General features: G+C 40.2%; 1 protein-coding gene across 2 annotated transcripts in view; it reads left to right on the forward strand.

Annotated features, from left to right (window-relative positions):
- The window catches only part of LOC114339972 (NFX1-type zinc finger-containing protein 1-like), a 380,271-nt gene that overhangs the window by 140,688 nt on the left and 212,858 nt on the right, over positions 1 to 26,725 (forward strand). For both annotated transcript variants that reach the window (XM_050650389.1, XM_050650390.1), the window contains one exon: positions 8,193 to 8,531. In XM_050650389.1, coding sequence (XP_050506346.1) covers positions 8,193 to 8,531 — 339 coding nt within the window. The remainder of the gene's footprint in view (positions 1 to 8,192; positions 8,532 to 26,725) is intronic.

Genomic DNA, 26,725 nt, shown 5'->3' on the forward strand with positions numbered 1-26,725 from the left:
TTTAAAACAAAAGGTGAGCGGTCGTAGGACCGCCGACAGAAGCTTGCTTCTTCTGCACAATAGAATAGATATCGTGTGGTCGTAGAAAAAATCATTTGTGTAATTCGATTGGAAAATTATTTGCCGCTTTCAATAAATTGCAACTTTAATATCGTGTAGTCGTAGAAAGAATATTGTGTGTAATTGGATTGAAAAGCTATTTATCGCTTTTAATAAATGGCAACTTGCAGTTTGTTCTGCGGAAATGAAAAGTCATATTTCTTTGGTATCGTGTGGTCGTAGAAAAAATATTGTGGGTAATTCGATTGGAAAGTTATTTGCCGCTTTCAATAAATTACAACTTGTAGTCTTGTCGAAGAAACTAGAAAATGCCTATTTCTTTAATATCGTGTAGTCGTAGAAAAAATAGTGTGTGCAATTCGATTGGAAAGCTATTTGCCGCTTTCCATAAATGGCAACTTGTAGGTTGTTCTAAGAAAATGAAAAATCTACATTCCTTCAGTATCGTATGGTCGTACAAAAAATATTCTGTATAATTCGATTGGAAAGCTATATGTCGCTTTCAATAAATGGCAACTTGCAGTTTGTTCTAAGAAACTAGAAAATGCATATTTCTTTAATATCTTGTGGTCGTAGAAAAAATATGCAGTATAATTCGATTGGAAAGCTATATGTCGCTTTCAATAAATGGCAACTTGCAGTTTGTTCTAAGAAAATGGAAAATGCATATTTCTTTAATATCGTGTAGTCGTAGAAAAAATATTGTGTGTAAATCGATTGGAAAGCTATTTGCCGCTTTCAATAAATGGCAACTTGTAGTTTAAATTTATTGTACTATCTTACTATCTTGTACCATCTTACTAAAAATAATAAACAACTAAACGATTTAATAAAACGTCCACGTATAATTAAAAAAATTAGCTTGTACTACTTGTAGTTTGATCTAAGAAAATGAAAAATTTCTTATGTCGTGCAATAAGAAGCAAGCTTCAAAATGGTGATGATGTAATCACACGAATGTGGTTCACCCTGTACACTAGATTATAATTTAAACAAATAGTAAATTAAAACCAACCTGTTTCGGGTATTTCTAATTTTATCGTTTATTTAACTAATAATGAATGAATGCCTTTATAGACGCACTGTATATATGGCGTGGTGAAACGTAAATTGCATTTAGTGATTTTTAAATCTGACTGGTGAAATAGGTGGATAGATATTTTGAATTGAATAGTCAAACTAAAGTACAAAAATATTACATATACTTACCATTTAAAGTCGTATCATTCAATAGCACGTGTTTGGAATCCAACACTTGTTCACGTTCCTCTCTATTTAGACATTTTGTAGATTCATATTTTGGAAGAAATATAAGGTTATTTTGCAACTTATCACATGATTTGGTTTCGAGTAATTGTTGTTTTGTCTTAGATGTAATTTCATTAGCAGCATTTATTTTGTTAACAGCATTTTTCAGCTTTTGTAATCTCGTTTTGTACATGTTAATATTTCACCTACACACAATCCAAATTGCGGCAACTCAACTCTAAAGTCTAACTAGAACTAAAATAACGGTCCAGCAACATCGCATTGTTGGGTAGAGGGAGCCACTATCTTACCACGCCCCCGTTGCCATAATTTGGCTTGTGTTAGTAACATGCCTCAAACTAAATAATGGAAACTAACACACATTCTAGAGAAATTAAATTAAAAACAAATTTATTGACATTTCTTCAAAAAACGAGTATCTACTGAAATGTAAACCAGATTTTCAGTTTATTGCTTCAAAATCATGACGAAATGATGTGATGTTAGTGAAATAAATACCAAAAAAATTCTGGCAACGTGTGTAAGTTGCCACAATTTTAGAAGTTACCAGAGTGCAGGCTTATTCACACACAAGTTGCCATAAATATCCTGACACTAACACACACACACACACACACACACACACACACACACACACACACACACACACACACACACACACACACACACACACACACACACACACACACACACACACACACACACACACACACACACACACACACACACACACACACACACACACACACACACACACACACACACACACACACACACACACACACACACACACACACACACACACACACACACACACACACACACACACACACACACACACACACACACACACACACACACACACACACACACACACACACACACACACACACACACACACACACACACACACACACACACACACACACACACACACACACACACACACACACACACACACACACACACACACACACACACACACACACACACACACACACACACACACACACACACACACACACACACACACACACACACACACACACACACACACACACACACACACACACACACACACACACACACACACACACACACACACACACACACACACACACACACACACACACACACACACACACACACACACACACACACACACACACACACACACACACACACACACACACACACACACACACACACACACACACACACACACACACACACACACACACACACACACACACACACACACACACACACACACACACACACACACACACACACACACACACACACACACACACACACACACACACACACACACACACACACACACACACACACACACACACACACACACACACACACACACACACACACACACACACACACACACACACACACACACACACACACACACACACACACACACACACACACACACACACACACACACACACACACACACACACACACACACACACACACACACACACACACACACACACACACACACACACACACACACACACACACACACACACACACACACACACACACACACACACACACACACACACACACACACACACACACACACACACACACACACACACACACACACACACACACACACACACACACACACACACACACACACACACACACACACACACACACACACACACACACACACACACACACACACACACACACACACACACACACACACACACACACACACACACACACACACACACACACACACACACACACACACACACACACACACACACACACACACACACACACACACACACACACACACACACACACACACACACACACACACACACACACACACACCACACACACACACCGCACACACCACACCGCACACACCACACACACCACACACACACCACACCCACTTTGAACATCTTTAACAACAAAATACTTGGATCACAGAATATATCCTGGTCAAGTATCTGCTTGGATCGTCCATAAATAACAAACAATTAACTTTTTATTAAGTTCACCTCTTAAATCAATTATTTATCAAATACACTATCAATTTTTTTTAACCCATTAACCGCCAAGCAAAGAAATACTGCAATAATATGTAATATATTTGATTAACTAGAGTAAAATAAACTTAAACATTCGTAAAAAAATTGTTTTACACTTTGATAATGGCAGGTGTCACAACAACAAAATGGTTCGTTTTCGAACCTTTGGCGGAAATGAGACACATAAAAATTGAAATACACAATTTTAGTTTTTGTGAAAAGTCTCAAAATATTTAGAGTGTAAATGGACCTGGAAGTTTTGATAAACAAAAATAGTATGGTTAGAACATTGCCTACACCTTCTTCAGTTTCTTTATCAAAAACGAAGTCGAACGGCCCTCTATCTTTTTTATAAATTATTTTAGATACTTCCAGTTTACACTTTCCAATCCTGTATCTTGCACTGTGCCAGTTGCATAAATTCTACAAATCGATATATTGTCTACAACACTACGTACACAACCTCCCTTATGTAGCCCCCTCCCCCTCCCCCACCCTAGATCATAACAAAACTGAATACCAGAATACCCGTCTTTCTAAAGGTGCGTATCCAGTACGTTCGTAATATTGGACCACCGAGGCACTGCCGCACGGTCGTTGGCGCACTGTTGCACGGTCCGAGAGCGCCAACCATCCACTATGCTCACGAACTTCTTGCGCTCCGCGCTCCCTGCAACTGCTCCAATCGATACGGTATGCGCTCCCTTACGTATAAACCACCGCCACAGATTGGAGCGCCGAGGCATAGTGCGCACAATTGCACAGTCCGGGAGCGCCAAACGTGTCCACTATGTGGAGCAGTTGCAGGAGCTCGGAGCGCAAGCATAGTGGATACGTGTTTTTACACATAATAAAGAAATATCTTAACAAATTACTTACTGTGCATCACCTTGAACTTATTCCTGATCAGACAGGATTAGGTATATGTCGACTTCCGCCAATGGTTCGTTTTCGAACCATTATTTTCAAACACGAGATTTGATGACTCAGATAATTTTTTTTTGTATTTTTATAACAATTGGTGTACAAATAGGTTAAAAAAATAATGTTTTAATTTATTTGACCACAAAAGTGTTATGCCAATAAAATTACTACAGTAAAAATAAAGTTGTGTCGAAGGATTGAAAATGTCGGACATTTAGAAAATATTTTTGTGATGAAAGCATGAGTTTGGAAATTAAACAAAATTAAATTTGGTTACACGTTACACTTATATCTTCTGGTTGCTTAAAAAATACAAGATTTAAAAAAGATTAACGAATTGTCAAAAAAAATTCTACAAAAAAATAGTGCGTTTTCGCACCTTTGGCGCTAAATGGGTTAATCAACAACACAAAATATTCCCGATGCCATGTGAAATATTTAAAATTGTCACTGTCTTGTCATCATATTCTATTTGACTCAGTGCGTTGTATGACAAAGATAGCGAATATTCGATTTGGAAAATATCACCACGGACATGGTGTCCATTTTTTTTTTCAAATCCTGAACAAACTAATAAATAGTTTTAAAAAATTTAAACGCGTAATGAAAGACTAAATTATTATCAAGGACCAAAAGTCCCTTAGAATAAACAAAAAGTTTCTTTTGAACGAGATATTTGAAATTAAAAATCACACTACATTTTCTCTTAGTTTCTCACCCCTGTAACTCATTAAAATAAACATTACAGGAGTTTTCAGGGACTTTAGGTCCTCGGTAAGAACGTAATCTTTCATTCTGCGTTTAAATTTTTCAAAAGTACTTATTAGTTTTCTCAGGATTTGAAAAAAATGAATCCCATTTAAATAGCATTAGAGCCGAAACTACGTATCCATCCCCTTAAAAATAGTTATTCGCCGTCATCCTAGGCCTCCAGAAAATTATGGCCCTGGTACAGTTATGGCCCTGGTCTGGTAGAGGAATATCGGGCTATTCCCCAGACAAGGATAACACACCTTTATTCGATGCCAAACAGATTGCGAGTAGTCGTTGCTGCGAGAGGTGGACAAACCCGCTATTGAATTGTTTTGTTTTGTTGTTAACTTTGTTTTGTGTTGTTAATTTTAGTGCGTTTGATATTTTTAATTAATTAAACCTTCAAAGCAGTGTTTTTATTTACAGCTTTTACAAGTAAAGAGATATTCGGATAATTCAAAAAACAAAATCTTAGGGACACATCCAAGATAATATAAAAGGAGTATGAATCAAAATCAGCCCTCCAATTTTTCCACAGAATCTTTTAAAGTTAGGAGAAAATACAACGCAAGTTGTTTTGTTGAAAAATGAACATATATTCACTCGCATAGGTATAACTCGAAAAGTATTGACTTAGTGAAAAAACTCTATAGAACAAAAGTTGCTTAGAATTAGTCAATTTATCCATTTTTGGACTTGACTTGAACATAGTTTTATCACCCCCAAACAAAAGCATTGGCACACTATCACTTTTTTTCTTTGACATGTTCGCTATGTGTATGTCAAATTTAATGTCAATCCAAGCGGTTCCTTATTCAGAGGTTTTGCAATATTTTACCGTGAGTAAAAGGACTATAGTTTTTCGTACAGAAAAGATTTTGTCTAGAGTGGAAATTTTCTATTTTTTTTTTCTTTTTTTATGGCCTTTGGGAACTGCGCCCATTTAGCCAGCAACACTTCTTGAAATCGACGCATCACCATACACCAAGACTAGTTCAGAGAAATAAGGAAAAAATATCCTGTTGGTGACACAACCCCCTCCAGGCCGAAACCAAATTTTTTGAGTAGTATGGACATCTATATTAATAACCTATATGTTTCCTGCAGCCGATTTTTATGATATACATAGTTATAAACAATTGAAGATCAAAAAACGGTAAATTTTCGCTTTTTTCGTCTATAACCAAAAAGTTAAGTATTTTAAACAAATTTGAGAGTGGGAAACTCATAAATCATATAAAAAACGTCGATATGGCGTTCGCTGAATATGTCTATCCTTATTGGTTGCTTAGAAAATTGCAAAATAAATCATAAATTTTGAGTTTTTATAAATATTCATAACTTATGTAAAAATTAACTTAGAACGTTTTTATTATACGGAATGCTGAGACTTCTGGTGCTTAAATCATACCCTAAATTTCAAAGCAATTGGTCAAATAGTTTAAAAGATATTTAATTTGTTTATCCCAAATTAATTTTTTTTGCAACGCTATAAGTCAGAAAATGATGAAGTTACATTAATACTTTGGATATTTTATGAAAGAATAAGATTTATGCTATTAATTTAATTAAAAAAAATGACAAAAAAATAATTCTAAATACTGCAAAATTATTTTGCAAAAACATGTGAATTAAAAGAAGGGGGGATAACTTCGACCCTAATTGTCCTAGGACAATTGTTTTTCTTTCTAAATATGTATTTAAATTCAGTCTTTCCAAATATGAAAAAATAATTTTTCTACTAGTAATGGTTAAAAAGTTATTCTAATTGTTTATAAGTAAGCAAAAAATCGACGTGTTTTTGCAAAATAATTTTACTGTTTAAAATTCAATAAAAATAGTATATATGTTCAATAGTTTTATGTTTAATAGTAAATAAAAGTCAATAGTATCAATGTTCTTCTTTTATAAACTGTCAGAAGTCTTACTGTAACCTCATAATTCTTTCAAATAACTTTTAAACTATTTGACCAATTGCTTTGAAATTTAAAATATAATTTAAGCACCAGAAGTCTCAGCAATTCGTGTAATAAGAAGGTTCTAAGTTAATTTTTACATAAGTTATGAATATTTATAAAAACTCAAAATTTATGATTTATTTTGCAATTTTCTAAGCAACTAATAAGGATAGACATATTCAGCGAATGCCATATTGAAATTTTTTAGACGATTTATGAGTTTCTTACTCTCAAATTTGTTTAAAATACTTAACTTTTTGGTTATAAACGAAAAAAGCGAAAATTTACCGTTTTTTGATCTTCATTTGTTTATAACTATGTATATCATCAAAATCGGCTGCAGGAAACATATAGCTTATTAATATAGATGTCCATACTACTCAAAAAGATTGGTTTCGGCCTGGAGGGGGATGTGTCACGAGAAAAATCTTATTTCTCTGGACTAGACCATTACGAATCCATCTCCGAGGAATTTTCTTATTAAATTAAAAAATGAATTGTCCGGAATACCTTCCATTTCATATTTATATTTATATTTATTTATTTATACGGGCAAGCCCAATTCGGTAATAAATATAGTGAATAATAAATACAGTAAAAATAAGATATTGATAATTACAGTGTTGAATATATAAGAATAAAATGAGAGAGTACAAAACATTGAAAAAGACATGACAAAGTAAAATAATTACAAAACATTAATTACTAACAAATAACAAGGTTATGACATTGCTAAATATTTAATTTGGTTAAATGGTTCTTAAAAACATCAACAGAGTTACCAAAAAGTAAAAGGTCACCTAGGAAGTTAGCAAGTCTTAGTGTTCTAGGAACAAAAGTAAAATATGAGTAATTATATCTATGAAAAGAAATATGAAAGGTTTGAATTTGTCTTGTTGATCGTGGTGGAACAAACAACAATATTTTAGCAAGGAGTTCAGGGCAGTAATATATGCCATTGATAATATTAAACAATACTTTAAGATCTTTACGCTTCCTACGGACATCCAGAGAAGAGATATTCAAAAATCGTTCCATATCTGTATAATTATAATTGATGTGTTTTTTGAACCCAATATATCTAAGAAAATTATGTTGTTATTTCCTTTATTTTGAATAATGGATTCTACTAAATATACATTTTTTTTAGATTATTCGTGTAGGTGGACGGTCAAAAAATGAAAAACTAGATCATTACAATCTTCGAAATAGAAAGAGAGATCGAGATTATCGAAATCGAGCTGTCTCTGAAAGACATTCCTTAGTAAGGGCCCTTATGCGAGATATCGAATCAATAAATGGATATCTGAACACAATCGCAAAGTATGATACAGTCGTCGATTTTAATGCATTTTCAGGTGTGGTACCAGAATATGAGACATCTTGTTTTGCAAATGCCGAAAAAGAACATATTATTGACTGGCTATTTGGAGGTCATAATAGACAATTTAGAAGAAGACCAGCAAATAATGTTCAACATAATCAGAATGTAAGTGTTTACAATTAAAACTGAATTTATTAGTCAATGGAAAATTATGCATTGATGCATGGAAAATATAATTACAATTAGTAAAACATTAAACACTATCAGTAAGAATTTACCATTTGCAAACACTAATATCTAAACGACTATTAAATTTCAAAAGTAAACAATAAAACTTTTACAATTCAAATAATTTCCAGCCACTCGTAAGTAACAAGTAAAATTTAACCAACGTAATGTTGTTCTGAAGCTATTTCCTTGTGGCATTTTTATAATCAATTATTTTCAATGGGTTAATAAAATAATTTTTTTGGTAAAATTGTAGCTTTTTTCCCATTGAAAATAATTGATTAACCAACGTAATAAAAACAATTATTACCAAATTTACTAGGCAGTCGGAACTGGGATAGTGAATCGTGTATATCATCTCATGTATTGACTTTTTGCCATCTTGACATTTTGATTTCCTGATTTTTACTATTTCCTGATCTTCCAACTCAGCTGGCTGGTAAGTTTGGCTTGACCCAGAAATGAACAAGCGTTATTTCTTCCTAGTAGACGTTCCCTCTCGCTAAAAATCGACGTTGTGCAGATTAATTTAAGGTGACTTTTACTTCCTAAATTGGAAAAAAGACAATTTTTAAATATTTTTAAAGAAAAAACTATTATATTTATGGAAACGAGAAGTCCCAGATGGAAACAAAAAATCTGAAAATTCTCGTAGAAACACTTTCTGGTATTCTTTTTCTCATCTTTCAGTGCGTCACAGTTTTTCTATTTCTTTCTAACGCATTAAATTGTATGTGACAGAAAAAAGGCACGTCCTTGATTACAGACATTTATAATATTTATTCTAGTTGTCGATAGATGGCGCTGTAATCGAAAAGAAATTATTTACGAATTATATAATATTATATCTAATAATATAATCTGTACAATTTATAAGACTATACAAATCAAAGAAAATACCATTTTGTAAATGCAATAAACACAATTGATTTGTTTTAATGCCAACTTGCAAATAAAATTTGACAACTGTCAGATTTAACCAAAATGTCATGTTAGAATAAATGTTATAAATGTGTATTATCACGGACTTACCTTTTTTCTATCAGTTGTGACGCACTGAATAATGCCTATGAAAAGGACTAGGACAACCTTAATCTCTGCCTTTTACAATTTATAATGCACTCGGACACGACTAATAGGCTATTGATTATATTCAAAATAAGATAGCTAAAAGGAACTACAACGTTAACGGGGTTTTATTATTTCATATGGTCAATGGACATCTATATATGAAAAAACCGCGGAGTGCTACCATTTAAAGGGGTGCATTTTTGAGAAATGGGTGAATTAGTCCCTGGGCACAGGTTACATTAGGGTGAGTTCTATGCACTTTTGGTACAAACATATTTACATAAAAATTGTTCCTGGTTAATTTTCCTATCTAAATATCACTTTTTAAAAGTCAATAATACTTTTTTTACAAAAATATACTCAAAAGAAAAAGCACAACGAAACCCAAAAGAAAGAAATTTTGTTTTTTGTCCCATAACTTTTGTCCACAAGGATATAGGTATAGACATTGCTTTATAGAAAAAAAACCTACATATTTCTTCTTTAAAATGTTGCTTAGTAGAGGTAATTACGATTTATAGTTTTCGAAATATGAAAGTAGGTAACTTTAGGTATATGCAATGGTACACGAAATAGGAATAGAAATCAGTTACCTTTAAAATGGTCTACTGTGTAACGCTTTACGACTTTTTTTTAAAGAGATTATGGTTTTTCAAGGTTTTATACTTTTATAACCATTTTTTATAATATATGTAATATAAAAATAAAATAATATTATTATATAATATATTATATATTATATATTATATATTCTATAATATTATATTATATATAGTATTGTCATCTGGGGGTGTAAAAATATGGCCTACCTCCAAGATGCTGTCCATTCCTGTAGTCGTAGGAAAGGTTGTGCTGTGTCCTAGGTGAGAGGTTGGTGTTTTTAGGACTTCCTCTCGTAGGATGCCTTTCTAGGCGTATCTTTTATAATGTCTTGCTTTCAATCTGGCACCCTGAAAGGCAAGAGGATTCTAGGTGGTTGAATAATAATAAGCACAGTTGAAGTTGGATGAAATCAGCAGCACAGGATCTCTATACACGAGGCATTTCGCCTGTGAAACGGCCAAAGGCCGAGGTGGAGGCCGAAGCCCCAGCTCGTAAGAGCGCTCAATACGACGATGTAGAAGACGAAGTAAGAGAGAGAATTAGAAAATTCGCTTTAATTTATACCTTCCGAGGCATTAAAATAAGACGCAATAAAAACAGCAAAGCAAAACCGACCAATCAGGAAGCTTCCTGGCTGGTGGGCGGAGGCTAAGGAAAATCAAACGCGGAGATATACGCGGTTTGATAACACCCCCCCTGCTTCGAAGAACCTGTGCTGCCGTGTATTTTATTTAAAAAAAAAACACATACAAAGTAGATAAAAAAATTCGTAAAAAACACATGAAAATTAAAAGTAGTGCGACAACTTTAGGGAAACAATGGGTAGAACCTTTATTTAGAGGTTTCCCTAAAGTGTCAAAAAAAAAATTCGAACAAATGTTTTCTTTTCGTCATGTTTACAAATCATAGAATTCAAAATCGCTTATAAAGTTAAATCTTACAATGTAGAATAATAATACCAAGTAAAGTTTACAGTGTATATAAAGAGTTGTGAACAGTCGATACCACGCTTAGATATAGGTTACGCTAAAAATAAGGACCCTAACATAAATTTCAGTTCAAAAAGCTCGAGACGCAAGAAGAAACGTCTAAGGTAGGTTTACAAATAAAATCGAACGTAAAAAAAATTAAACGTCTAAGGTAGGTTTACAAATAAAGTCGAACGTAAAAAAAAATTCCGTATATCCGCCCTCCAGGTCGATACGAAAACTACACCACCGTGGATGTGGCCATACACCGTCCAACGGGTACCACGGAGGAGGTCCATCATCGTGTGGGTGTGTCCAGTTCTCATCTGCCCCGAACAGACCGATTATGAACACAACCCACTAAAACAAGTTTAGAGTAATTGTACACACGGAGAAGACGATATCGACCTGGACAATATCCTTCAGGGAGGATTTATCCACCAAGGTGGACCGTAGAAAACGACATGAAAGCACATATGTACTTTAATGTAAACTCAAATTTTACATAGAGAAAAAAAAATTGCAGTTTGTGCGCTAACTTAATAGAAATAGTAGAAAAAGATAGAAGGTAAAGGCTAGTAAAATAGTAATAGTAAAAAAAAATTAAAACAAGCTACTTAGACAGATTTTTGGCAAAGGTAAAAAAAAACTTTTAAACTTAGAAAACTTTTCGAAAGTCACAAGCGACTTGTAAAATTTTTTGTTAAGGCAAAATTCAATCAACTTAGAAAAATTTTAGTGAAAAGTAAATATCATTTTACGGACTTAGAAAAAATTTTCATACAACAAAAAAATGCAAAGTCAGTGACTTTTAGTGAAAATTAAAAAAGTAAATGTAAAATAATAGACTTGTAAAATTTTTTTGCAAAATACCAAATAATCGACTTAGAAGAATTTAGTGAGAAAAATTGAATTTCATGACTTAGAAAAGTTTCCAGCAAAGGAACAATAAAAACTTAGTAAAATTCTGAGAGCCAAAAATCCGTCTAGACGTGTATGTATGTACAACGGTTAGACACATGCGTAAGATATGTCTAACATGACTATGCAGATGCGGACTTAGGCCGCATATAACGCTGCATAGTTACAACGAAACGGTGTCAGAAGGCAGAACTTCTGCTAAAACCACCAAATCGATTATTTACAACGACAAAAATAGCCAAAACTGCGCTTTTGCGGAGTATATCCGCACTTACAGGCGCAAAGACAAATGTGTTGAATCCTAAGGAAGCCGGACTCCCATTCAACACAAGGTTTCATCGACGTCAGTTCATTTCAGATGAACCTTTTGACGGAGGTAAAACTCCTGTACGTCGATTCTTGCAGAGAATCTTTTGACGCAGGAGGGCGAGAGACCCAGGAAGACAGCTTCCGTCTCAATCGCAAAGAGTCAATTTCCAATGTTAATCTGTCGGTTCGGCGAAATCGAACACACGAACATACTGACAGAAAAACATGCGACTATATCGCATAGGAAAATTGACTCTGTGTTCTACTCAGTAGAACAACAAAGAAAACGAAAAAAAAACAAAATCGGAAGGTAAAAGTTAGATGTGGGTGCTGCTATTCCCACCAACCAACTGTACAAACGGGTGTGCCGGACCCTAAAAGTTAGAGAAAAAAAATGCAGTGTGATATGTTAGAAAAAAACTTTGAGTATCGAGTGCCAAAAGGGCAGAAGGGTGAGAAGAGGGGGGGGGGAGAAGGCACGCCATGTGTCGATTGCTGCAATCAACACCCGGTGCTACCCCCCCCCCCACTTCGAAGATTTCTACGCAGATCGGCACCATCTAACATCGGTGCGAAACTGCGCAGAAATCTTGGAAAATTACTGACTGATTCCACTAGTAAAAAGACGAACTCCATGCATGTTTCCCCCTTGTATGTGTGCAAACCTATCATCGGAGACCCAAAATTTGTCCAGGTCCTGCAGAAACCTGGAACAAATGCAGTCTACCGCGACAGGGAGCACACAAGAGCCAGAAACAAGCAGTGCCCACAAAACGACCAAAACACTGGCGTATATATATAAAACAAAAAAAAGTTAATATATATATGGATTTAAAAAGTTAGTATATATACGAATTTGAAGTTGTAAAAAATGTGAAAATTATTACAAAATTATTAAAAACGTTTAGATTTAGTGTCAAAATGGCGTTATCAATTCGCAAAATATTATTTAAATGCGTACAAACATAAAAAATAATTAAAAAATGAGCGAAAATTAATGTAAGTCAAAAATATATATCAAAATTAGTGGAAGTGACGTAGAATGTAATATTCGTTGTATACATGTAAATGATAGACAATAAAAGTAGTTAAAAAATATGACGCAATATCATGTAACATGTGATACTCAAAATGCTGCGTAGGTAGATACGCATAAAAATATTAAAAATGATACGTAGTAATATCAAATTTAAAATTCAACCCCTATACTAGACCAAATATGCAAAACAAAAGATACTACTGTTGTGATGATTATTTAAACATTTACAGTTATTTAATACCACAAAATTAATTTTTTTACGTAAAAATATTGAAAAATAAGTATAAAAAAGTTACAAATTAATTAGATTTTAGAACACAACACAAAAATAGTTAGTAGAAACAAAACTCACGTATTGGTTGAAGAAGCGGTCCTGGCTGGCGCCATGTGACTTCCGATCGCAGTCCCTGGAATCTTCCACCATCCATCAGCTTACCGGTGCCTGCGGCCCGTACGCTTCTGCTAGGCGCGATCTCCCTAGTAGGCCCATACGCTCTCCAAGGGGTCGTCTGTCCGGAATTCCATGCTTTCAGGATTCTAATCGGCTTCGGATCGACAGGAAACAGCGTTTTCACCAGGCAGGAACCAGAACCGGCATCTCTAGGTCTTGGGTACAACCAAACCACGTTATGGGCGCCATGTCATCTGGTGGTGTAAAAATATGGCTTGAAATAGTTAGGAAGCCTACCTCCAAGATGCTCTCCATTCCTGTAGTCGTAGGAAAGGTTGTGCTGTGTCCTAGGTGAGAGGTTGGTGTTTTTAGGACTTCCTCTCGTAGGATGCCTTTCTAGGCGTATCTTTTATAATGTCTTGCTTTCAATCTGGCACCCTGAAAGGCAAGAGGATTCTAGGTGGTTGAATAATAATAAGCACAGTTGAAGTTGGATGAAATCAGCAGCACAGGATCTCTATACACGAGGCATTTCGCCTGTGAAACGGCCAAAGGCCGAGGTGGAGGCCGAAGCCCCAGCTCGTAAGAGCGCTCAATACGACGATGTAGAAGGCGAAGTAAGAGAGAGAATGCAAGCAAGCAAGCAATTTGATTTAACCCGACCTGTGGGATTTGTTCACCCTCTCGAAGGAGTACATTCGGGGGTAACAAGTCATTGGGGCGAGGTGTTTTGACCCGAGTTATACAGGGATCACCCCACCTCGCTCCAATGCCCCAGGCCATCCCTTTCCCCCCCCCCCCCATAGCACGCTGATGCGCGATGGAGGCACAACTATCGTAGCCAAATGCTCTTCACAATGGAACCCTGGGTAATAAGATTCCACTGTGGTACCCTAATCGAATGCAAAAAACTAGGCCCAGCGTGATGCGCTCTATGCCTTTATCTTCTTAATAACTTATCCGCGGTACTAAAAATTGCTTGCTTGGGCCCCGAGTCATCGTGCCGAGCCCCACTGAGCCCTGTTGGGCCCTGCTGGGCCCCGCCCGATGACTCGATGCTCTAATTTTTATGTGTTTTTGGTTTTTTTTTTAATTTTTTTGGGGGCTTTCGCCATTTTTTATTTTATATAAATTTTTTTGGGGGCTTAAGGCCCTTCTAATTTTCTAATATTTGCTTACCTTGGAGGTGGTCGTGGTACTTGGACTTCGTGGGTAACGCTATCTTCGGCACTTGTTTCGAGCTACGAACACACTACTATCACTTATCACTTTTAATTTATCCTATAATTTGTTGTTTCGGGCGTCTGTGCTTCCATCGGTGGAACTCGTCGTATCTTAGCGTCTCTCGCAGTATGTAATTTGGGTGATGTTCTAACTCTGCGAATTTGACCCTTGCCTTGTCTGTCATGGTTTCTGTGACTCTCACCTGTTGGAGTTCTCTGAACAGGAATCTTTCAGCTACATATCTTGGGACTCTGACGGCCTCCCTCAAGCTGTTGTTATGGACTGCTTGGATCTTCTTCTTGTGTGTATTACATACGTGTCCCCATGCGAGAGACGCATAAGTTAATACCGGTAGTAATACCGGTAATAATAATACTATTTATCAATCTTAACCTTGTTTTGAGTGTTAGTTTACTTTTTCTGCCTGTGAGTCCTCTTAGATTCGCTCTTGCTATGTTGGCCTTCTGGACTGTGGCTTCTACGTGTTTTTGGAAGGTTAATCCTTTATCCATAATGACTCCTAGGTATTTGGCTTCGTTTTTCCACTCGATGGGCCTGTTCTGCACCCTCAATTGTTCCTCTGGCTGCTGTCTCCCTTTCTTGTATAGAACCGCTTGTGTTTTCTCTGAATTTATGGCTATCTTCCATTTGATACACCATGCTTCAATTTCTTCTAGTGCAGTTTGTAGGTTGGTCACTGCTATATCTGCGTTTCTATGCTTGGCCGCTATTGCTGTATCGTCGGCGTAGAGGCTCATGAGGGTACCTGGTGTTCTAGGTACATCTGCGGTGTATATCGTGTACAGCAGGGGTGACAGGACCGCTCCCTGTGGTACTCCAGCCTCCGGGATTCCGAGTTCGGACAGGACTTGTCCTATCCGAATCCTGAACCTCCGGCCGCCCAAGTACGACGAGATTAGCCTCGTCATCGCTCCGCTGTACCCGTAATCCCGCATTTTGAATAGGAGCCCCTTGTGCCAGACTCTGTCGAATGCCTTGCTTACATCCAGGAACGCTGGTCCAGTGTACTGCTTATCATTGAAACCGGCTGCTATGTACTCGGTTAGCCTGAGGACTTGTAGTTCGCTGGAGTGCTCTGCTCTAAATCCGAATTGAGCCTCTGGGATGATATTTAGTCGGGTTGTTTCCGCTTGCAGTCTGCTGAGGATGATTCTTTCCACTATCTTGCTGATCGCTGGAAGTAAGCTGATTGGCCTGTAGTTCTGTGGGAATGTGTGATTCTTGCCAGGTTTTGGAATCATGATGACACGGGCCTCTTTCCATCTGTTTGGGAATGTCTTGAATCTTAATATTGCGTTTATAATATTTGTGAAATACACTATAGCTTTTCTGGGCAAATATTTTAGGGCTCTGTTGGTTATTTCGTCGAGGCCAGGCGCTTTTCTCGGTGAACTATTTTTGATATGTTCATTGATTTCTTCCGGTGATGTTGGGGGGATGAAGTCCTCTGGGTCTTCTGGTCCTTCTTCTTGTTCTTCGACTTCTTCCAGGAAGTCGTCGTCTTCGTCTTGGTGGAAGTTCAGTCTGCATTCATCTTCGAGTGTAGTCCTCATCGCCTCTGCTTTGTCTTCTATGGTGTATACCATGCCGTATCTTCCATGTAGTGGGGGGATGGGTTTCCTGTCGCTTCTCAGCATTTTCTGGAGCTTCCAGACATTTCTCATGTTTGAGTCTTGTTCTTCCATCTCTTGTACGAAGTTGTCCCATTTTTCGCTACGGTGGAGTTTTAGGGCCGTTTGGACCTCCCTATTTAAAATATTTGCCCAGGATTTATCTACTCTGTTTCTTGTTCTTCTTGCTGTTTTCTTTGCTCTATTTTTTTCCCTTATCAACTCTTGTGTTTCTTGTGGTATGTCTTTGAACCTTCCCATGAATATCTCGACATCTTCCTCTGTTGTGCTGTTTCTAATTGCCTCTTGGATGATATTTTCGAACTCTAGGACTTTTCCTTCTATTTCTTCTGGATTGTTTATTACTGGCACTATGTTTATTCATTCACTTACTAACCTTTTGTAGTTAGTCCACTTTATTTTCTTTTTTGTTCTTTTTGGCGGGTTTGTCTCTTCCCATGTTCCGATTTCTAGTAGGATGGGGTGGTGGTCAGTTGATCCTTCGTCCAGCGTGATTAATTCTGATTGCAGTCCTAGGTTTTTGGCTACAACTAAGTCGATGTGTGTCGGAAGTGCGTTTCCTGGGTAGTGGGTAGGTTCTTCTGGGCCCATTGCCATTGTGTCTTCGTTGTTTTCTATGTATCTGTTTAGTAGTCGTCCGTTTCTGTTCGTAGCTCTGTCGTTCCAGTTGGGGGATCTTGCATTCAGGTCTCCTATTATGATGGATGGTTCGGCGATGTTTAGGAACGCATCTAGGTCATCGTCCATTAAAGGGTCTTGTGGTCTTACGTAGGCTGATGTGATCCTTATTGCGCCTTGCCTCATGTTAACTTCTATTGTTGTGGCTTCCATGTTGACCAGTGGTGGAGTAGTGTAACTGGTGTGTCTAATACCCTTCTTTACTAGGATGGCCGTTCCTCCTGATCTTCTAGTGAGGTCGTTCCTATATACGTCGTATCCAGGAAACTTTAGGTTGAAGTTGTTGGTCAGTTTTGTTTCCTGAATTGCTACGATGTCCATCTCGTATCTGTTGGCGAGTTCATCTAGTATGTTCTGATTTGTGGTTATGCCGCCCGGGTTCCAGGAGCCTATCCTCAAGTATCCCCTCTCTGCTATTAGTTCTGTGCCTGCCTGGTGCTGATTATCACCTCTTGGACTACCTTAGTCACGATGTTTGTGACCATCCTGACTAGGTACTCTTCGTCTGGGAGGGTTGGTCGGTTGGACGGTGTGTTGTTCTGCGCTGGTTGGTCTCCCTGCGTGGCTTGCGCGTAGGATACCCCGGTTGCCTGCTGTCTTCGGTTTGGTGGTGGTCGCTGTTGTGACCTCTGTGGTGGAGGCCTCCCCCAGGTTGGGCACCTAGGACATCCTCTGTAGTTGGCTGGGTGGCTCCCATTGCAGTTGGCACACGTTGCCTTGACTTCTCTGGCTCTCTGGCACTGCTTTGAGTGGTGTTCTTCGCCGCACTTCACACATCTCGGGTCCTTGTGACACGAGTTCTGGGCGTGATGGTACCCTTGGCAGTTGAAGCACTGCGTCGGTCCTGCTGCCTTGCGTAGGTCCTCTACCACAACTTTCATGTGGCACAGGTTCGTTACCCGCTTTGCTTTTTCCACGTCTTCCTGATCCAGTGTCATGACAAACATGGGTAGTGGCCTCCTTTTCCCTACTCTCGTAGACATGTTACGTGCTGTGTGGCAGGTTATTCCATATTGGTTTGCCATGTCTTCTTGGATTGCCTTCTCGGTGGTATTCGTGGGCAATCCTCGTAACACTAATTTTGGTTTCCTGTCTTCGTCGAGTGGAAAGGCTATCCATTGTAGCCTCTTTTTCTCTTTGGCGGCGTATGCTTCTGCATATTCCTCCACTATCCTTGTCATCTTTCTGTAGTCATCCGGGCTTTTAGCCTGGATGAGCGTCTCTCTGCCACTTCTGGAGATTTTGTTTGTGGTGATGATGCCTTTGCCCTGGGCTATGGTAAGAATAGCCCCTGTCTCGCTGACACTCTGTAACTTAATTACAGGCGGTTTTCTGTATGGTGTTACCTGGTTTTCAGGTAACACGGCTTCTTCGGCGTCTTCTTCGTCTTGGTTTGTTTCCATTGACACTGTATCAGTTTGACTGGAAGCGGCAAGCGCGTCCCTATCTGTGCTCGTGGATGGCACTGGTTCCTCGGGGAGGGGTAGCTGTACCTGGGGAGCTAGTTTCATGGCTTTTTCTTGGTTGGACGTCCATGCGGCGTCTTCCTCGTCGGTTAGTGGAAGGTGTGTCACCAGGGGTGGAAACTCTTCCTTTCTCTTTTTCCTCTGTTGGGTGGACGCCTCCTTCGTCGAGGTGGTAGCCTTCTGGCTGGGTGGTCGAGTCTGCTCGGTGGTCATCTTTTTGGTGGCAGGCTGCTCTACTGGTGGCTTTTTGTCCGTCTTTTCGGGGTTTTTCTTCTCCGATTTCTTTGCGAGTTGTTTCTGGAGAGCTATCAACTCGTCGAATCTGGCATCCATCTTTTCGCTCATTCGTCGAATCTCCGTATTCAGCTCTTTGATCTCTGCCTTCTGTTGTGCGATCACATCTTCGTATTTTTTGTTGTTTGCATCAACGTTTGCTGCAAATTCTTTCATCAGGGTTCTGAGTCGGTTGATTTCTGCGTTGGCCTCGTCTTCGCTGGCGGCATCCTCTTCAAACCGCTGACGTTTGGTAGTGCCCCTGCCTTCGGCGCCTGGGACGTCTTCGTCCATGTCTTCGACTTCCTGGGTGGCCTCGATGTTCTGGGAATCCTCGACTTCCTGGGTGGCTTCGGTGACGTTCTCGGTGGTCTCGACGTTCTGCGTGGAGTCCTTGCCTTTTGACTTCTTCTTCTTTTTTCTTATTCTACGATTTTGGATCGTAAAACCGTCTTTGCCATCTTCCTGTCGCTCGAGTGGTCATCGCTGCTCTCTTCAGGGTGCTGTAACAGGAGGGACTCTTTAGAGTCTGCATATCTTGGCGGGGAAAGCGCCTTGGATTTGGGGGGTGACCGAGATCTGACTCGTGTCATCTTTGGTTGGGAGCGGTAACCTAACTTTTAGAAGAAGCCTTTTTTTCAGCCGATTGGCCCGACACCACATCGACTTCAGGGTTGGCTCCCTGCACAACAGCGCGGTAGTTCTCGTACCTAGACAGAACTAGGTACGGGATCCTCTTGATTTTCTCAACTCTCTGACCTTAGGGGCCGGGGCTGCAAGATGTATTCTAAATAACTACACCTTGCAGTGTCGAGGTACAGTGTTTTAAACTGTACCCATTCCTATCGGAGGCACAGAGAGTATCCCGTAGCGGGCTCACGTCGAGCCCGCTATTGCTTATTCTGCTTTCCAACCCTTGTTTGCAATGTCTCAGAAAATTCAATGAAATCAAACTTCCTGAGTTTCACCACATCCAAGAGGTTGGCTTTTGCCTCTGCTTCCACGTCTTCGCGTCTAGCGAGTGCGAGCGCTCTAGTGTTGCTGTGCTTACATTCACAGCCGTACTAAGAAGTACGTTACACTAAAGCACTTCCCTCTCCTCGACTTGTTGCGCTGCTACTGCTGCTCGTCCGCACTCTGCGCGTCTTGTCTCTTCGGCGGCTACCGAGAGACTTACTAAAAAGTAAGAGAGAGAATTCACTCACTCACTCACACTCGCCGATCATCCCACCCCCTAGGAACATGTGTGTACCGCTGCTAGTCAACGGGACCCACATGTCCGAAAATCAGACCGGTCACGCTCCAAAAGAGCAAGTCATTTTGGATCGGTACCTATCTGACCCCCAGGTTTTTCCTCCACCCCTCCCCAACGTGTGACATACGCGGGGAGGCTATGATCTTTGCGTCGGGTGATTTGGGAAAGAGAAACACCCTTCGCTTTAGCATGGTTGTGGTTAGGCCACCTCACTGTAGGGGTAGCTGTGTAGCTTTTCTCCCTATTTACTTTACTGATTCTACTTTGGTATTGACATGAGTTTGGACTGAAGTCCCTAAGAGTGTGTTTCCTCGCGGAGGGACATCAACCTAGATTGATGTCACTCCGCGGGGAAACCGTGTAGTGAGCTCGGTCACTCAGCTGCCAATTTGGCAAAATAAATTTTGTTCTCCTCGGCAGCTGAGCACCCGATGAGTCTGGCCATCGAGCCCATGGTTATCGCCCATGGTCTCGATGCTCAGAGTTTCGCGATGGTTAGGTCTCTCATTCGACCTGCCTTAAGGGCCTGAAGCCTAAGTGGCTTGTACAAGGTGACCTGATGGGTCCCTTGTACCCTTTATGTTGAGTATGAGCCGAGTGGGTACGGTCAGCGTTCACTAATCTTCAAAGTATACTTAATGTTAACTTGATTGCGACAATAAAGGGTGTTTTGTTAGTTTTATATATTTTTTTGTGGGTTAGTGTATTTTATGTATTTTTTTGGTGAGCACGATCTGGCGTCCAATCATCTAACATCGATTGGGCCCCAGAGCATGATCTTTTTTTTTTTTTTTTTTTTTTTTTTTTATTACCTTTATTGCGCGGTGTGGTTTGACTACTCTGTAACTATCTCAGACATCATGTTCTTCTGCTGGGACCTGTCTATATCCCTGTAATTGCTGTTTAGGCCGTCTATGTTTCGTTCTAACATTTTCGTCATAATCCGTTAATTCCCTTAGCCACCTGTTGGGGTGATTTCTTATATTGGTGAAGATGTCATACGCTTTTTCGTCCATGGTCCTTAGGATTTTTTTCTGGTCTGTGTCCCGGTATATGTACCGCAGTGGTACATATTTGGGCACGTTTAGGGCCTCTCTGATTATGTAGTTTTGGCTGACTTGTAATTTCTTCCTGTTGGACTTGCATGTATGTCCCCAGGCTGCTGATGCGTATGTTAGGGTTGGCAGAATTATGCTATTGGCTGTTCTGAGTTTTGTCTTGATGTTTAATTTGCTTTTCCTCCCTATTATTGGGGCTAATTGCTTCCTTAGTGCTTTTGCTTTATTTACCGTTAGCTTTATGTGTTGTGTAAATGTTAATTTTCTATCTAGCGTTACGCCTAGGTATTTAGCTTCATTTTCCCATTCTATTTGGTTATTATCCAAGCTTAATTCTGTGTTCGGTGTTCCCCATCTTTTACGGAACATGACGGCCTGAGTTTTATCTGGATTTAGTGCAATCTTCCATTTTATGCACCATCTTAATAGTCGGTTTAGTTCTCCTTGTACATGTCTTGCTGCCAGGTCTGGGTTTCTGCTGCATGCTGCTATAGCAGTGTCATCTGCGTATAGGCTTAGGATCGTTCTGTTGCTTTTAGGTGTGTCTGCGGTGTATATGGTGTACAGGTAAGGCGACAGCACGGCTCCCTGCGGCACACCCGCCTCCAGGGTCCCGACCCCGGACAGGGTTTCCCCTATCCGAACTCTGAACCTCCTGTTGGCCAAGTATGAAGCCAGGAGACATGTCATCGCCCCACTGTATCCATAATCGTTCATTTTGTATATTAGGCCCTCGTGCCAGACTCTGTCAAATGCCTTACTGACGTCGAGAAATGCAGCTGCTGTGTACATTTTCTCGTTGAAGCCTTTCGTGATGTACTCTGTCAGTCTTAGTACTTGGAGTTCGCAAGAATGTTCTGATCTAAATCCGAATTGCGCTTCGGGGAGTATTCCTAGCCTTTCGGTTTCCTCTTGGAGTCTTTTGAGTATTACTCTTTCAGCTATTTTGCTTATCGATGATAGCAGGCTTATTGGCCTGTAGTTTTGAGGAAAGCTCCCGTTTTTCCCCGGTTTTCCGATCATTATTACATGGGCTTCTTTCCATCTATCTGGAAAGTATCTTAGTCTCAGTACTGCGTTGATGATATTTGTGATGTACACTATTAATTTGGTCGGTAAGTTTTTAATTGCCCTATTTGTGATGTTGTCTGGGCCTGGTGCTTTTTTCGCCTTAGCCCATTTGATTATATTTCTTATTTCTTCTGGGGTGGTGTGTTCAAGGCCTATTCTGCCTTTTCTTCTTCTTATTCTGCTTGCACTATTTTCGACCTCTGTGGTGAAGTCTAGATCTTCCCTTTGATGGAAATTTTTCTTACAATTCGTTTCTAGTGTATCTTTCATGGCCTCTGCTTTGTCCTCGTCTGTATATACGATTCCTGTTTCTCCGTGTAGAGGTGGAATCGGTTTTCTATCGTTTCTAAGTACTGCTGATACTTTCCAGAATGCAGATTTATTTGGATTTAGGCTTTGGATATATTGGTCCCAGCATTCGCTTCGGTGCTCTTGTAACTGTTTTTTGACCTCCCTGTCTAGTTCATTTGCAATTCTTTTATCTTCTCTGTTTCGAGTTCGTTGTGCTCTTCTTCTTCTTCTGTTCTTCTCTTTTATTAGTTCTTTTAATTCAATAGATATTTCTCTGAATCTTCCTCTTTGTGTAGCTATGCTTTCGGTTCTGGTGCTAACTTCCATTGCATTTTGTATTGTCTGTTCTAGTTTTATTATGCTTTCGTCCAATTCATTTATGTTATTTATTGTGGGTATATCTCCTATGTTCTCACTCATCTCTCTTCTGAAGTTTTGCCAATTTATTATCTTCTTTTTACGTGGTTCTACTTGGTTCAAATCTATTGCCCCAAGTGTCATAACTATTACGTTATGTGTGGAGTCTCCTTCGTTTGCCGTTATTATCTCGTGTTGTAGTCCCACATGGTGAAGAATTGCAATGTCTAAGTGTGTTGGGATGTTATCTCCCTGGAAGCATGTTGGGTCTGTGGGTCCAGTTACAATAGTGTTATGCTTATTTTCGAGATAGTTACAGAGCCGTCTGCCATTGCAGTTTGTTAGTCTGTCGAACCAGTTGGGCGACCTCGCGTTTAAGTCACCGATAATCACAGTGGGCTCGTCTGAGTCCAGGATGAGATCAAGATCCTCTCCCAGTACTGGATCACGTGGCCTCACATACACCGAAGCAATTTTCAGTGTATGGTTAGCCGCAGTGATCCGCACCAGGGTAGCCTCCATGGTGACCAGGCCATCTGGTGTTGGAACTTGATGGTGTTCAATTCCTTTTTTCACCATAATGGCCGTGCCACCTGATCTCCCTGTCCTGTCATTTCTATAGATATCATAGCCCGGGAATTTGGTTTTCACTCTCTCGGTGAGTTTGGTTTCCTGCAGTGCCATGACATCTATATCGAGTCTGTTGGAAAACTCGTCTAGAATGTTAATTTTCGAGCGTAGCCCGCCCGAATTCCATGACCCAATTTTAAGTTCGTCCAACTGGTTGTTCAACATTACTGGGTGTTAGAGAGTTTGAGCGCATCGAGGGCAACAGTCATAGTTTGGAACATGCTAGCGAAATTTGCCATAGCGGCGTTAATCACGCTAACAAGTTCTTGTTGATTGGGGTTGGGGTTTTGTGGAGCGCTTGTGGGTGCTCTGGTGGTTGGAGCTTTGGCTTGTGCAGCTGCAGCATAGCTAACGTTTGGTTTAGCAGGTGCACTTGGTGCACGCTTGTTTTTTGGGGGTGCTAGGACTTTGGGTTTGTTTTGGGGTGCTCTTTTGCATCCCCTGTAGTTAGCTGTGTGCGCTTCCCCACAGTTTGCGCACTTTGCTGGAGACTCACGATTTTTCGTGCAGTCTTCTGTTTTGTGGCCCTCTCCACACTTGACGCATCGCGAACTGCAATGACATGACCTTGAGCCGTGGTAGAAGTTCTGGCAATTGTAGCATTGCAGTACTTCTTTTTTAGAGCGTATTTCATCCTCGATGGTTACCTTCATGAAAGAGAGGTTACTTATTTTGGCCATTTTTTCTTCATCCTTTTCACCGATTGTGACGATGTAAAGGGGAAGTTCTTTTTTGTCCGGTTTCCTGGAAATCATTCTTTCCATTCCACGGACTTCTACACCGGCTGCCATTATTTCTTGGCCTAATGCTTTTAGGTTTAAGCCTGTGTTTAGCCCTCTGATTATTTTTCTTTTGGCCCTGTTTGTTTCAGCGTCGATTGGATATGCTATGAAATCCACTTTGGGTCTGTGGTTTTCAAGGACTTTAAGCATACCAAGGTAGCCTTCTCTTTCATTGGTCTGTATGACTATCGACCTTCCAGACTTCGCGAATTTATTCACGGAGCCTATGCCTTTTTTCGCTGCTGTTGCTAAAATCCTTTGGCTTTCGCCTACAGATTTTAGAATGATCGCTGGTGGTTTTTTGGTCGTAGTCGCTACCACTGCTTGACTGGTCGTAGCCTTGCTGGCTACCTCTGCTGTTTTTTGTTTTTTTGTGCTACGTTGACTTAAGCGATCTGTCATTTCTTTTTCTTGTCTTTCTTGAATTATGGCCATTTGGATTTCTCCAACGCCAGTGGGCTTGTTTATTCCGTCAGCAGGATGCGTTATTCCATCTTTATCAGTGGTAGCAGGATTTTCCTTACGCTTTTTGGGCTCTTGAACCTTTTCAGCATTTCTTGCCTCAGGTTGGGTAGTGTCATTGCTATCGCGTGCGACTTTGTTGCCTCTCCGTTTCCTGCTCTTTTGGAAATGGTAGGCGTTTTCGTCCCCTGAGTTTTCAACTTCTTCCGTGTCCATCGTAGCCACTTCTAAGTTGTTTTCAGGTTTCTGGGTTTGGGCAGACTTTTTTACCTTTTCAGCTGCTATTGCCTCAGGTTGGGCGTCTGTAACACTGCGGTTGCCGTGTTCTGTTACATGGATTGGGTTTTTGCTACCACCCTTCTTTTTCCTGTATTTCGGAAAACGATAGGTGGTTTCGCTGCCTGAGTCCACAACCTCTTCCGTGTCCATTTCCACTTCTTGGTTGGGTTCAGATATAGATTCTGGCTCTGAAGGAGTAGGGGTGGGGTTAGACCTATCGGACAGTCTCACCAGCTGTGCGACTAGTTCGCGATTTTCCTGGTCCTTTTGCTCGAGCATTAGTCTGAGCTTTTTCAGCTCAGCCATTAACTCGGCGATTTGTTGGCTATGCCTTGCTTGGTCCTGTCGTCTTTCGACTTCATTTTCTTGCAATTTAGCAAACAATTCCTCTATTGTTTGCTGCATACCGTCAACGTCTTTAGCTTTTTTAAGCTGTTCTTGGGTGGGGCTTGCGGGGTTGCGCGGTCTTTTGTTAGACTGCTTGTCCTCGATGCGCCGGGTGTATACATTGGTAACCTGAAGGGTTTCGGAATCGCGTGTATGGCATGTTGTTTCAGAAACCTGAGGGGTATCTGGAACCTTGGGAAGATCTTCATAAATTTCTTTTATCTCTTGTTCGGAGAACTTATCTTCTAACATAGATTCGTCAGAACTAGAGTACTCTTCCTCCATCTCCGATTTGGGGGAAGAGGCTCTAAGGGCGGATTCGTCGTCAGAAGCATTGTCGTCAGACGACACATGCTCTGCCTTCGAGGGGGATTTGGGTAGGGTGGGTTCAACGATTTGAGCGGAATTGCTCTGTGAAAGCTCAGTGCTTTCAGAAGACATTATTTCTCTACTTAAAAGACTCTGTTTTTTGCGGTTGGATGAACCGTTGTTCATCCAATTTCTGGGTGCCGTCCCAGGGACCTACGCGGCTGTTCACGCCCTAACTTGCGCTAGGGAGGGTTCCACTTGCGTTTTCTCAGCTATCTGGCCCAGGTGTCCGGGTCTGTCCGATGTGAAATACAAAATATCCACACCTTACATTGTCCTTCCTACGGAGGCACAGATAGCTCCCGACAGGCACAAGGCCCGCTCGCTTCTTCACTGGCTAGTCCTGGATTGTGACCTCCCAGAGAACTCAATGAAAGATGAAATTCCCTCGGTTAATCACATCCACAGATGTCGCTTTTGCCTCTCGGTTTTTGCCTAAGCGCGTGGATTTCTCTTCCCGCTTACCGTGTCTTACTCACGGTGATCTGAAAAGATCAGCAAGGTCGAGTCGTCCCCACTACTTCGGCTTCTCCTCGGTACTGCAGCTCCGTACGCGTCTGCACTGTTCAGCGTCTGACGCTGATCATACTAAAAA

This window comes from Diabrotica virgifera, chromosome 5, assembly GCF_917563875.1.
Source record: "Diabrotica virgifera virgifera chromosome 5, PGI_DIABVI_V3a".
In the NCBI taxonomy this organism is placed as follows: Eukaryota; Metazoa; Arthropoda; class Insecta; order Coleoptera; family Chrysomelidae; genus Diabrotica; species Diabrotica virgifera.